Here is a 14,216-nt window from a genome sequence, read left to right as displayed (position 1 = left end):
CGTTGAGGGCTGGGCTGTGGGAGGGTGCCTGTCACCCCCCCCCCCCAACCCATGGAGTACTGACCATCCGTGAGGGGTCTTGTCTTTGTGCAGCCACCCCTAGCCAGCCATTCCCCCTCTGCTCCTCCTTGTCCCTCCCAGCTCTGGCACAGACAGCAGGGACAGAGATGGCATGTCCCACCACTCTCAGGCCCTGTCCTTCTGGTCACCGGCTGTTTCTCTCTCCTCTTCATTCGGCCACCAGCTGCTTAGATCCATACCCTCTACTGACCTGTCTTCCCTACCCCATCAGCCAGGTCCCTACCCAGTGTCCCCCTGCCCCTCATCCCAAGCATGTATCAGTCTCTCCTCCTGCCCCTAGTGCTCAAGCTCTCCAAGTGCCCCTGCCCTGCCCGTAGGCTGACCTGTCCTGACGGAGCTGGCACGTGGTCTTCAGGATGTCCACCATGCCCTCCTGCCGCAGCTGCTGGCAGCAGATGCTGGTGGCAATGAAGCAGCCAGTCCTCCCAATCCCTGCGCTGAGGGCCGAGGGGATGGGTGGGGTGAGGCAGCGGGGCAGCGGAGGTGGGGCTGCCCTGCCCTGGAGGGTGGCTGGGAGGACCCACCTGCAGTGGACAATGATGGGGGCGCAGTGGGGCCCCTCCTGCTGGGCAGCCTCCTCCACTTCCTGCACCAGGTGCAGGAGTGGGGGGGCTCGGTCCGGGGTCTTCTGGTCGGGCCAGGACGTAAACCAGTAATGCTTCAGGCCTCGCTCTTCGGTCCCGCTCTGTCCAGGAGACAGAGGCCCACCCCAGATACATGTGAGGTCTCTGAGCCCACAAAGCAGCCCAGAGATGGGGAGGGGACGGGAGGAAGAACACAGGAGGGAGGACATGGAGTGGGACCTTTGGCCTCCGCCTTCTACACCGTGTTGCTCAGTGGCACGAGACAGAGACCCAGAGCCAGTCTGGCAGTGGGGGCTGGTCAGCGGTGTCTGCATTGGTTTTCACCTCAGTTCTGTCCCAGCAACTCCAGCATCATCCAAGAGAGGCATGCTTCCCAGTTCCCTATCTTACCAAACAGCCTAGTCACCCCTCTGTCACATAACCAGAGCTCCGGACCCTTCCTCTTGCCTCACTGCTTGGCCTGCCCTGCCCCGCCCCCAGTGGTGTTGTTTCCCTGCTGTCCCTGCCCCGTCCCGCCCCCCCACTTCTTCCCCTTTAGCTTTCAGCATCTCTTCCCTGTGCAGGCCTCCCCCTCCCCCAAGACTGCCCCATCTCCACTCCAGTCAAAAACGTCTGTCTGCAGCACAGATCCGGACATGCTTCTCCCCTTGCTCCGTGAACGAAACCTGCTTTCCTCAGTCTTCTGCCAGGCAAACAGGACACGCTTTGCAGGGCCGACCTTTCCAGGCCTGTTTCCTGCCCCCACGTGCTTGTCCTTGATGCTCCCTCATCCCAAATGGTTTGTAGATAAAACCTCTGCTACACACACACACACACACACACACACACACACACACACACACACACAGATGTTCTATCTTCCATTCCCCTACTTTTTTCTCTGCTTGGAATGCAGAGAAAAAAAAAAACCTCTCTGCCCCTTGGCCAACTCTTACTCATCCTTCAAAACTCCATTCAGCATCACCACTTCCAGGAAGCCTTCAGGAAGAACAAAGGGGTGAGGACACAGGGAGCATCAGGCTGGCAGCGTGCACTTCTGTGTCCTTACCTATCTCTAGCTCAGTGCTTACCATCTTATGGGTGCTCCTTGAGGAGAGTACAGGCTTTAGTCAGCTCTGTTCCCAGTATGCAACCCAGAACCAGGTGCGTGCAGGTGCTTATAAACGTTTATGGACAGAAGTAAATGCCTCCGAGCCCCCAGCTACCCTGGTTCTTCCCTAACCAGTCCTGTGGCACCGAGAGGATGAGGCAGCCCTGCCTCTCCCAACCTCTCTTTCTGGGGAAATGAGAAGCTAGTTCCTTGGGTCCCCGAGTTATCGGGCTGTGACAGCTACCACAGCCTCTGCCCCCCACCTCCTGGCCCTTTCTGCCCTTCAGCCAGGCCTATGTCTCAGAGCTGTTCAGGTGGGCACTGCCCTGTGGGGGCTGAGTGCCCTCCGACACTCCACTTTGCATCTTCTCCACTGGGAGAGGGGGCAACTCAGAGGGACAAGTCTCAGGCCTTGAACTGGACCCTGTGGCTGCCAGCACCACAGGACTTCCCACGCTGTTTCTGGATGGGCCCTCATTTTCCTGGTGCCCAGTTCACCTCTTCCAGCCTTTGGGGTTACTAGAGTGGTTCCACCTTCCCCAAACGTGGCTCTTATCATTTTTCAAAAAGACAACTCACTAACCCTCATGATTCCAAAGGAACAGTCTCCTCTATTATGCCGCTCTTGGAAGAAGCACAACTTCAGGGTGGGAGGATGCCTTCCCCCACTCTTCTGGGCTGTTTTGTATTGCTCATATTTTGTGTCTCTTCCCCCCTGCCCCCTTCCTATAGTCACAGCTTCCTTGCGCCACCAAAACGCAGCAAGGAGTGCCTGCTCTCTGGTGGACATATTGGGCACTACAGGCCAGAAGGCCAGTATCCCAGGTGAAAGGGAAGCTTCTAGCCAGGATCTCAAAGTCACCACCCATGGTCTTTCAGTAATAAGGACAGTACTGGAGGCAGCTGGAGATTCCTAAGCCAGACAGTCCTGAATTTGGGTGCACTTGAAGCAGAGCTGGAAGGCATTATGAATAACAGTGTAGACACAGAGAGCCCAGCAGCATGAAATACAGCTGAGGTCTGGGCCTACTTCTGTCCCCCAAGCCCATTCACCGCTTCCTCATCACTGCTTATTAGTAAATCCTGGAAGACACAGGACTTGATTTCAGCGAGAGTGGACTTGGGAACACTGCTCTCTGTGATGTCCTCAATAAAGCCCTTGTCCCCTATCCTCCCAGCCCAGCCCAGCCCAGCCCAGCCCCAGGCCTCACCCTGAGGGAGATGAGTCGCAGCCGGTAATCCTCAGTGTGAATGACTTTCCGAACGGTGATCTCAACACCGTCATATACCATCTGCTCCTCCGGCCAATACTCTGTGCACTTCTGTAGGGGGTCAAGATCAGATTGCGGTACCCTCCTTGTTCCCCAACGGTACTCTTCCCCAGTGCCCCTCCATGGCCAGTGGGGAGAGACATAAAATGGCAACAGGTTTGCAGTTAGAGCATCCTGGATTCAAATCTCAGCTTCGTTACCTTTCAGTTACTTCCCTTTTCTGAGCCTGTTTCCTTATCTGGGAAATGGGAATAATACCCATTTTGAAGAACTTTTCTAGGGATTCAGTTAAATGGGCTGTTATGGGTATGGAAGTAGCCAGTACCAGCCCTGGCAGCCTTGGAGGCAGCAGAGCATCCTGGTTAAGATCAGGGCACTGGAGGAAGAGAAGCTGGCTCCAGGCTCTGCCTCTGACCATCTGTGCAGCCCTGAACAAAGGACTTAACCTTGCTGAGCCTCCTCCTTCCTCACCTCGATAGCAGAGCGAACACTACTGACCTCACGAGAATGTTGTGAGAATATGGAAACCAGAGGCCCAGCGAGGGCACAAGCAGCAGACGCCTGGTGGTGGTGCAGGGGTGCCTACCTCGTTCATCTCCTCAATGTTGGTGATCATGACAATGATGGGCGTGTGCTCCTGCCATACCATGCGCCAGAAGTCGCCGACCGTGCTGACGATGGGTCCCTGAGTGGCGATGTACACCTTCTCCTCCCCACCGTAGCCCTGCAGCCAACCAAGTCCGGGCTGTCAGGGTCAGGTGCGGTGTTCCTGGGGCCCAATCCCCACACTCAGACTCTTCCCGGGGGGCTGACAGCAGCTACACTGACTTAGGAACAAGCCTAGAGGAAGGATCCCACCTGTGTGGGCATCCTTTTTGGGGAGAGGCTGGCATGATGGGGTTACGTACCCGGATGTAGTTGGCGTTGATGTAGGAACTCAGAGGGTCGTCAGGGTCTGGCGAGGTCAGACACACTCTGCTGTGAGGGTCTGGGGTCGGAGAGACAGGTAAGACTGGGATCTGATGTGTGCAATCGCTCTGGGGCAGGGCCTACCTTGCCTGGCCTGCTCAGGGCACCCACATTTCTTCTGGGACTCAAAGTTCCTCCTTCCTCTGCCCAGTAGCAAAACACTGACCCTTCCCATGGCCCACTGAGGCAGCCCAGGCTGAAGAGGAGGGTGGAGGGCAAGGTCATAGGTCTCCACCTCCATAGCATCAATGCCTACCCCTTGCCCATGTCCCTTAAATGGCTCCGTCTCACTGTTCTGAAGAGAAGAAAGCTTAGGGTCCACACCCTGGACAGCAGGGGCGGCAGGAGCTGGAGTATCTACTCTCACCAGCCTGCTGTGTATGCTTGTAAAGCACATGGCCTTCCTCAGCCTCAGTTTTCCTGTCTATAAAACGGGGATAAAGATACCCGCTTCTGAGGATGGGTGGGAGGATAAATGAGAAAACACCATGAAAGTGCTATGTAAACTGTAAAGTCCTTTTTAACTAGAAAGGGCTATTATGATTTGGGGTATGAATCCTAAGGAAGAATATTGGGATCAGAGGAGTAAAAGCCTTCCACGTCTGAGATGAGACTGTTGGGTTTCAGCCACAGACACGTGTGCATACAGGTTTTTTATTTTTTCCCTTTGCAATCCATTCACAGGTCAAATCCCATAGTAACGGGTTCTCCTGACATCCTGCTCTTCTTCCTGGAGTAGAGTCTGCTTTGTTCCAGCTCTAGCCTCCCTGTATCGACTGCTCTGTCAGCCCGCAGAGGCTGGGACTGAGATGGAGACGGCATGTGGGGGGGCGGGGGGCAGGAAGCGGGTGGGGCCCGGGGTCCTGGTGGTGGTCTAGCTTTGTCACCAGCTCACCGCCTTACGCCTTCGCTGGGCCCCAGTTTTTCTCCTGTATAGGGAGGGCTGGACTAAAGTTACTTCAGGTGTGCACAGCACGTGCTCTCAAAGTATAGGGGAGCGGTTAAGAGTCTATACCTCTGAGCCCGACAGCCAGGGTTCACATCCTGGCTCTGACATACTAGCTGTGTAACCGTGGGCCACTTACTTAATCTCCCTTGTGCCTTATCTGTAAGCTGGGGACAACCCTTTCACCATAACCTTACCAAGCTTGTCAAGGTTAAAGGAATGAACATTCTCAAGTCCTAGTCCAGTAACTTAGCCCCGCGTACAGAACACACGATACAGAAAGTTGCTGCTGTTATTACTGCCATTATTACAAGTGTTAGCATAAGCAAACAGGTAAAACAAGGGTGTCACACCTGGCAGGACAAAAGGCATGAGCCTCTGTTCTCCAGCCCCAGTATGTATGCCCCAGCCCCAGGGCCTGCAGTTTGGCAGGTGATATGAGGATGGGAGCAAGGTGGGGGAGTGGCAGCTCTGTGGACACAGGCGTAGAAGGATGTCAGAAGTGGAGCAGAGGATAAGCAGAGAGGGGCTCTGGTGACCACCAGCACAGAGCAGCAGGGCCTGCTGCATGGGCCGTCTCCCTTCTTGCCAGCACCTGCTTGGATCAGGTGACCCCTCTGGCCAGAGTTAAAGAACCACTGTGGGAATGGCAATGGTCCTGTGGCCCTACTGACACTGCTTCTGTGCCTGGCACTGTGCTGGAGAGTAGAAACGTCCCGATAAACAAGACATAGTCCCTGCCCCACAGTGTTGGGCAGGAAGACAAGTAGCGTGTGGCCGGTGAGGACTGGGGCTGAGGGACACAGAGGGGGCTGCTGACTTGGAAAGGGTGTGACACTAGTTTCTTGGGAGAGGTGGCACCTGGGCCAGGTTTGAGGGTGCACAGGGCATGGTGGGGGGCTGGTGAGAGATGAGAACCTGTTGACGAAGGGTCTTATAAACCATGCTCATCAGGCTGGACCTAAACCCGCGGATTACACAGGACCCGCAACAGTGTTTAAGGAGAGGAAAGGCATGGCTGGATCTCAGTTTTGCATCGTCCTGGTGACAATGGCTGAAGACGGACAGGAAGGTAGGATGTGAGACTACTGCAATGATCCAAGGAAAAGGAGTCAGGGGTCAGAGGACTGTCCTGCCCTACACAACTCCAGGGGGCATTGTCAGTGCAGTCTATGTAAATGGCACCCCCTGAAACTGGGCAACTACCCCCTAACCCTAAAAAGTCACTCACAGTGAGAATGGAGAAGGAGAGCTAGATTTGAGAGATATTCATTCATTCACTCACTCATTCACCCATTCATTCACTCAGAAGGGTGGAGTGTCTTGTGATGTGCCAGGCACTACTGATGTTCGGGACACAGTGGCGAAATGGACAGAAGTTGCTCTCCTGTACCTTGTTCTCAGGGCTGACTGCTAGGTTACTGGTCACTCTGCACTGTCACCATCCACGTCTGTCTCTCTCACTAGCCTGTGAGCTCCCTGTGCACAGAGCCTGCATCTCATTCATGTCTGAATTCTCAGCCCCGGGGGCAGGGGCTCAGGAACCATGAGCAGAATGAATGCAAGAACAAACCTGGACCTGAGGGGGGGCCTCTGCCAAGCCTGGCCTGCTTCTGCCGTTGCTCCCCATCCCAGTCCCTGAGGGCACGGGGTGGCTCAAGGCCTTTTGGCAACCAGGACCAGGTGGTGTGATGGCCTCATGCCCATTCTCCCTTAGTGGCCATGCTGAGCAGCCAGCAAAGGCCTAGGTTCTGGGGTACCTGAGCCCCTCCCACCAGGTGGGGCTAGGTGGGTGTGGGGGAGCAAGATGAGGGAAGAGGTGAGCAGCCTGAACAGTGCATTCTGGCCTTACATGGTGCTTTGTTTAACCGGAACTACCTAGAGACTGTGTCACCATAGCAACCAAAGTTGCTATTTTAAAAGTTAAAAATAAGTCATGACATCTTATATATTGTTGAGGATGCTGATGGCAAAAGTGCTTTTTTAAAGCCTCCTCACTCCATAAACTGAGTGGAGTAGGTTTGTGGGGATTCACTTTCAACAAGTCACCCCCCTATCCCTGACAATCCAGCCCTGGAGCCTGGGGCCAGAACTTGGCAGGGTGACAGACAGGTGATTGATTACAGTTCCTGCTCTACTTGAAAATGACACCCCAGGGCCAAAAGAGAAACATCAGGTCACCTGGTCTAACCACCCCCAAAGAGGGGAAATCCCTGCGCAGCTGTGCTCGAGCCTTGAGTGATGGGGCGCGTACCCTGACGGGCTCACTGCCTTGTGGCGTTGCTCTGCCTGTGAGAGCATGCACAGTCTGGATGGACAAACAAACCTGAGGTAGACAGAAGAGCCCCCTTCTGGGGTCACAGAGGCCTGCTTTGAAACTCAGTTCTGTGCTTCCTAGCCTTGTGAGTGTGGGGGAGCCGATAACCTCCCTGAGCCTTAACCACTGCTGCTTAAAATCTGCCCACATGGAAGAGACAAAGGATGGGAAAACACCTTGTGTCATCGCGCACTGTGTAGGAGCTGCTGCTATCGTCACCCCTTCTCTCTGGGTCAGTCGAGCCCAACACAACGCCTGGCTGGGGCAAGGGTCCGAGAGTGCTCTGTGAAGGAATGAACTAACCTCTGCCTCACTGCAGGGAGGGAGGCCTTTACTGGGCATTGCTGCCCCCCATCCCTACTTGTGACCTTGGAGGCCCAGCTATGGGGTTAATCTTCCAGGGATGGGGCAGTGGGTACTCACTGGGAAGGATGGTTTTGTACCGGTTCTTCCGTACCAGCCCAGGGATGTCATACTCTTTCGGATCCACGAAGTTCATGGGAATTTCCTGCAGGAGGAGGACAGGGAGTGTGAGCAGCTGTGTGCTATCCCTCACACACGTGTGAATCCAGGGGCTGCTGTACCCCAACTTCTAGTCCAGGGGCTGGCTGGAGTGTATGCGTTCATTCACCACTTACTATTAAATGAGTTAGAAAAGCATCTGGCACATGTTGAGTGCATAATAAACATTATCATTACTGTCTATTGAGGGCCAGTCTGGCACATAGTAGACACTTAATAAATGGTTGATGAATAAGAAGAATGAGTTTGAAAAGCAACCTAGCCATTCACCACCATCTCTCTCACTCCCTGTGCTGCAACCAAACTGAGTGGCTTTGCTGATTCGTGTTCCTGCCCCAGACATCCCCATGTCAGGACCTTGGGTTGTGCTGCTCGCTGTATGATGCACCCCATCCTCATCTTCTAATGTCTTATCTTAAATGCCACCTCCTCTGGGAAGTCTTCCCTAATTGTCTAGCAGGAAACGGGCCGCCTGAGCTCCCAGGGCTGTGTTTGCACGTTCCAGTCACTCTCTGTGTCAAGAGACCCAAGTCTGAACTTCTCTACCTAGAATGTGAGGTCTTCTGGGATCTTTCTTTACCACCAGCTGCTCTCAAGAGACTCGCCCTCCAGTTGCGCCCACCTCTTCTTGTTGCCGATACGCCGTTCTCCACCTTGTTTCTAGGTCTGAGCTTGTGGCATTCCACTTGAAGGGCACACCCCTCAACTCTCCACATCATTCTCACCCTTTAGGGTTCCCCTCTAGCCTCTCCCCTCCCCGTGTCCTCTGGGATGACTCCCCAGTGCCTCTCGTCTCTTCACTCCCCTTCTGTCTGTCCACACTTGGCCATATATGGTTCTATAGTGTTCCTGTATTTGAACGTACTAAGTATGTGCTTTGTAAAATGAGGATCATAATACTGATGTTCTAGGATTGTTGTGAGACTCAAAAGAATAAAAAAACGTGCAAAAGCACCCGTGGAATGGGTGCGCAGACTGTGTTCCTTGCTCTCTGGGCAAAATCAACAAGGATTTACCGACTAGGAAATGACAGAGAACACAAGTCCCTTCTTCAAGGGGAGGTAGTGGTGGTGGGGACTCGGAGAGCGAGCGGGGCTGGGTGGTCCAGGAAGGCTTTCAGAAACATCGAGGGTGGGGGATGATGTGGGAAAAGGCCCGGGAGGAGAAAGACACAGGAGTGGGGATCTGGCCTAGTGTGAAGTGGGCAGTCCCTACAGGGGCTGGGGCCCATAAGGCTAGAAAAGGGGGCTGGGGCTAGTCCAGCTCAGATAATGCAGGCCATGCAGGTTCTGCAGAATTAGGAGCAGTGGGGCACAGGGTGATGGAGGTCTTCTCAGAGAGCCATCGGTCCAGAAAGGGAGCAGGGTGGCTGGAGGCCAAGGCAGTTGTGAGGGATGCACATGAGTTTGTTCCCCATCCCTCTTGCTTATCCCAGGGGGGCATCTCCTCAAATACTCATGTCCCCTCTCTCATCCTGCCCACAGAGCTGGGTGAGTAACCCGATGGGCCTTCCTGCCGAGAAAGAATTATAGGGATGTCCCAGGGGCCCAGGATATGCCAGTAGAAAGGTTAATTCTGGGGGTTGGTATTAGGAAGCTCACTCTTGCTACACACCTAAGCTTCATCTTAAATCTAGTCTTTATTGACAAAAATAAAGACACTATTGTGATCTCCTAGGTCTTAGCTCTTAACTGGTTGAGTGTGCAGGCAGGTAAAAGAGAGGTGTCACTTCCTGGGTCCCTCCAAGTCTACCAGGCAGCTGGAGGCTGTTGCAGAAGTCTAGAGAGAAGGTAATTAGGATGACCTTAAGATACAGCCAGAGGTGGAAAGATTTCGATGGGGGACAAACCATCCTTGGTGATGTGGGACAGGAAGAGGGCAAGAAAGCAGCAGCCAGAAGAGAAGGCTTTCTACGGCCCTCAAAGCACAGGACTGGGCACTGAAGACTTGGGAACACCACTGAACACCAATTGCCTGGATGGGTGCTCTGCACACCTTAAGTGTTTTCCTTTAATCCTTGCAATAACCCCATTGTTTTTATCCCTGTTTTCTAGATGAGGAAACTGAGGCCTGGAGGGGAAGCAGCTTGCTCAAGACTGTAGAAGAGGTGATAATGATGTTCATCTATCAGATGCTGAATTCTGGGCATGCCCCTCCACTGCCTGGCTAGTCAGGTGACGTGAACAGAGAGGTCTGCCCACTGGGGGGGCAGCGACTCAGGGGACTCACAAAGAATTCCGCCTGTAGCAGGAAGGGGTCCAGGGCCTTTTCATGGAGCTCCTCAGCCTGAAGGACGCGGGAGGCGCTGAGCAGGTACTCGCGGGCTGACTCCTCATGTGGGGACATCAGGTAGCCGAAGCCCTCCTCGTTGCAGCCGGGCGTGCACATGTCCAGGGTCAGGGAAACGTTGGAGCCCCTCCTGGAAGGGGAGGGAAAGGGGGAGTGAGTCTCAGGAGCAGGAAGGGACATCAGCAATGGACCTTAGAGTGGGAAGACGAAGGACAGAGAGATCGGGGTGGGACCCGAGTGGGCTCCCAGAAGCGAAGTGGGGGTGTGACCGCACTCCTGACATAAGGAGCACAAGTCTCAGCCCCAGGGCTCAGGCCTGACTCCCCACCTCTTGCAGTGGAATCGCTACCTGAGTGGGGGGTGGAGGCTCCAATTCCAAAGGTTCCATCTGAGGCAACCTTAACACAGCCCTTCCCTGGACTCTCCTCTGTCACTACTGGAGGCAGTGCCGAGTCCTGTGGAAGCTCCCAGAGAGAGGGGGCCTGCCTAGCTTGGAGAAGCATTGCTCGACTGCCTGTATCACGGTCCTGGTCCCGGCAGTCTGGGATGAGGTTGCCAATGAGTCACGGCCTTCTCATCTGGGAGAGGCCAGGACCCTTGGCTGTCAGGGAAAGAGGGAGGTCCAAGGGCAGCACTGGGGGGCGAGAATATCTACCCTAGACAATCTCTACTGTGTTCAGGGAGGGCCCTCTTGATGCAGAAAAGGAAACCAAGTCCCACAGAGGGGACACGAACTTCCCAGGCTTGTGCAGTCAGCACGCAGCAAGAGCTGAAACGAAATGCTGGGTTTACCGACTCCTCGTTCAGTGCTCTGTCCGTGGCATGGCATGGGGAACCCCAAGCTGGTGTGATCGGGCTTACCCGGCTAGTCTCTGAAAAGAGGGTCCCAACACCTCCCGAAGTGGGATCTGTGGTTCAGTGGCTTTGAGGAATGCCACACACCACCCCCTTGGGGTTGACAATGAACACTAGCAGTTTAGAAGCCCTGACAAGTCCTGCAGGAGAGAAACCTACCTACACTCACTTGAGCCCGGGAATGTACATATGAGTGTGTTCATGTACACACCTGGGTAGGCCTGTTTGCTCGTGTACAGTAACGGGATTTGTCAGCACTCACCTTGGGGCATTCTGATGCATGCGCACCAGACCTCAAGGGCAAGCATCTCCCCTGGCTAGGCTAGGTCAGCTCGGTCAGGGCACTGGGAGTTAGTCAGGCGCCTGCCCTTCCGACTGGGAGCGGAGAGCTCCAGGGCCCACAGAGTCCACCCCTCCTGCACCCCTCCCACCTCTCCTGCAGACCCATGGACTTGACGGTCAGTGAGGCGGGATCGGCCTCAGGCTTGATGTCCATCGTGCAGTCAAACACAGGGGTCTCCGGGACGGGGTCCAGGTCCAGGAAGTCGTCCTCGAGCTTCTCTTCCATCCACTCCGAGTAGGTGAAGGAGGGCTGGCGGCTCACCGACTGGCGCCTGTCCTCAGGGGGCACCGGGGTGGGTGGCTCTGGGGGAGCCCTCAACAGGTGCCACACCTGGGTGGAGGCACATGGCATCATGGACCCTGGACCACGCTGCTGCCCCCTCATTGATGGGCTGCCCATGGGATTAACCCCTTGCCCCCCAGTATGTCTAGAGCAGCCCTGCTCTCCTGGGGGCTATCTGCATGGCACTGCCCCTCACACAGATGGGAGGCTCCAGTCCCACCTTGACCTCCTTGACCCCTCCCTCCCCCTGACCCCCCAGTTTCTTGTGGACCAAGGAAGGGCTTCTTGGTGGGGAGTGGGGGTTTCTGCTTTGGTCTTCTCCCTGCCTAGAACACTGTAATCAGTTTCGAAGGTGCTCTCACCCCATGCTGGGCACAGTGGTGGGAGGAGCCGGCTACCCCGTCCTTGGCCCTACCCGGAACGTCTAATGGGAGCTGGTGGAGATCTGGCCTCAGGGCCAGAGGAGGGGAGCACCGTGGTCAGATCGGGAGGCGCCTTACCAGGGTGGTAATGAGGAGCACGGACGCAGAGACCAGCAGCAGACTGGGGACTTCCCAGGTCCCAACGCCCAGCCAGGCCTGGGGAACGCCAGACGAACAGGTCAGGGTGGGGAGCAGGGAGAAGCTTCGTGGGGGCGGGAGTGTCTTCGGAACTCAGAGAAGCCCCACGTGGGGGTGGTGGGATGGGAGGCCCCCACCTGCTCCCTCCTACCCTGGAGGCCCCGGAGCTTACTCACCCTGGGTCCCAGCTGTTCCAGGAGCGTGGCGTTCTGCAACCAGACGGGGCCATAGCCGCTGAGCCAGAGCATCCCGCAGGCAAGCTGGGACAGGGGACTGAGTTCAGAGCCTGGGCTCTTTGCCGCTCTTCCCCTCCCAGCAGAGCTCACCTCAACCTGGGCCCCCAAGGTCCAGACCGCACAGCGAGGGAAGGGTCCCGGTACTGTGTGCCCCAAGAAGGCCTGAGACTGTCTGGAGAAAAGCTGACTAAAGGGAGCCAAGAGCAAGCCCTTCCTGGGGACCTCTTCGCTACATACATAAAGAGGGAAGTCTCCCAGAGATGCCTCCATAGGCAGGAAGTCCTCAGAGAGACCCCAGTAGGGCCAGAGGCTTTGAGGGGGCTGTGCCCCTGCTTCTGGGGTTACGGAGGGCAGGGTGTGAGGAGCTTAGCTATCGAGGGTGTAGCTCTGAACTCCAGCCTTCTCGCCACGCCAGCCTGAGGGCCGGGAGTCACGGAGGGACACCAAGAAGTCCCCTCATGTCTCCGCATCCCCAGGCGGCCAGCTTGGGGAGGACGCGGAGGGCTGTCCCTCAGCCCGCACTCCCTGCAGGCCCTCACGAGGCCTGCCGCGTCCTTACCAGGAACTGGGAGGCAGCTACCAGGCACAGGCTGCTCTTGACAGTGAGGGAGTGGCTGCTGGTGCCTTGAGGTGGCGGCTTCTGAGCTGGCTCTGAGGGCGGCGAAGGAGGGGGCGGTGGCGGCATTTCTCTCTGAGAGTCCGTGAGTCCTTCAGCCTGGTCCGGGGCCTCCATCACTACCGGCTGGGGGGCACCTGTGGAAGGCGGACAGCGGCCGCTGCCCCGGGGCCTGCGACCCGCGCGGGCCGCTCCTCCCCGGGCTGCCTGTGGCTTCCTCTCAATCCAGGATCAGTCAGCGTGGCTCCACTTCCAGCAGTCACCCTCGATTAGCAAAGCAATATTCACCTACCTTCGTCAGAAACAGCTAAGTGTGGGTGGACAAATTATTTCTCTTTTATTTCTCCAGTAACAGAGTTAAAATGGCAGGAGGTTTTTCAGGGAGTTAACATCGTTGTGTTTACGCAGCTTCATTCTTTTCCATTTCTTAAGGAAACAAAAACAACCACCTCAAACTCAATTAAGAGAGAGAGAGAGAGAGAGAGAGAGAGAGAAAGAGAGAGAGAGAGAAAAGGCACGGCACAACCAGGTCGTGAACGCGAACAACCCACCCACCCACACCTGCCCTCTGGGTTTCTGACTCTTGAGCTCTGGGCCCTGACGGGGGCTGGAGGCTGGACACGTGGCGCGATCACAGCCACAAGCCCTTCCCCAACCTCGAGACTCCAGACTGAGCAGTGGGGGCAGTCAGGATGGCGTCGAGAAAAATCTGCGTGTTGTAAAATCAATAGCGAATGTCTGGAATTCAGTTCTGGGTCTGTCCCTAGTTGTGTGACCTTGGGAGAGTCACCCACTCTCTGGACCTCAGTTTCTGCACCTGGAAAATGAGAGTTGGGTTCAACTCTTGGTTTTCTAACTGTGCTTTATGGAGCCCTTGTATTTTCTCAGGTTCACCAGGTATTACTAAGTGCCTGGAGTCCCTGTGCCTGTGGCTCAACCATAGACGCTCTGCCTGTCCCGTTCCACACAGATTTCCTTTAAGATCTTTCAACACAGGGTTCCACTACTAAAATAGTCTGAACACCACTGGCGCAGATATGAGGCCCTGACTGCAGTGTAGGGATTCCAGCAGCAGCTACTTTGGCGAGTCTTGGATGTTGAAGGTTCCCATCTAAACCTATATGTTTCATTCTACTGTCAAAAAGAGAGGGACCAGCAAAAGGGATGTGTACCACTTGACAGTGGGAATGGAACTGTCCACACATAACTGTGTATATGGGACAGTCAACTCCTTTTATGGTTGGGTGACAACAGA

The 14,216-nt window shown here is 55.5% G+C and overlaps 1 protein-coding gene across 2 annotated transcripts in view; it reads right to left on the bottom strand.

Moving 5' to 3' along the window:
- The window catches only part of PTPN5 (protein tyrosine phosphatase non-receptor type 5), a 49,046-nt gene that overhangs the window by 1,195 nt on the left and 33,635 nt on the right, over positions 1-14,216 (bottom strand). Inside the window, exons 3-13 of one of the 2 annotated variants that reach the window (XM_090263252.1) lie at positions 12,905-13,098; positions 12,286-12,369; positions 12,050-12,127; positions 11,356-11,597; positions 10,010-10,199; positions 7,682-7,766; positions 3,935-4,014; positions 3,613-3,750; positions 2,967-3,077; positions 606-766; positions 405-518 (exon numbers count right to left, since the gene is read on the bottom strand). In XM_090263252.1, coding sequence (XP_090119378.1) covers positions 405-518; positions 606-766; positions 2,967-3,077; positions 3,613-3,750; positions 3,935-4,014; positions 7,682-7,766; positions 10,010-10,199; positions 11,356-11,597; positions 12,050-12,127; positions 12,286-12,369; positions 12,905-13,098 — 1,477 coding nt within the window. The remainder of the gene's footprint in view (positions 1-404; positions 519-605; positions 767-2,966; positions 3,078-3,612; positions 3,751-3,934; positions 4,015-7,681; positions 7,767-10,009; positions 10,200-11,355; positions 11,598-12,049; positions 12,128-12,285; positions 12,370-12,904; positions 13,099-14,216) is intronic. The other variant, XM_090263258.1, reaches the window with a different exon arrangement.

Source organism: Furipterus horrens, unplaced genomic scaffold, assembly GCF_987537825.1.
Source record: "Furipterus horrens unplaced genomic scaffold, mFurHor1.1.pri manual_scaffold_2, whole genome shotgun sequence".
NCBI classification, from domain to species: domain Eukaryota; kingdom Metazoa; phylum Chordata; class Mammalia; order Chiroptera; family Furipteridae; genus Furipterus; species Furipterus horrens.
This window is presented reverse-complemented; position numbering and strand designations above follow the sequence as displayed.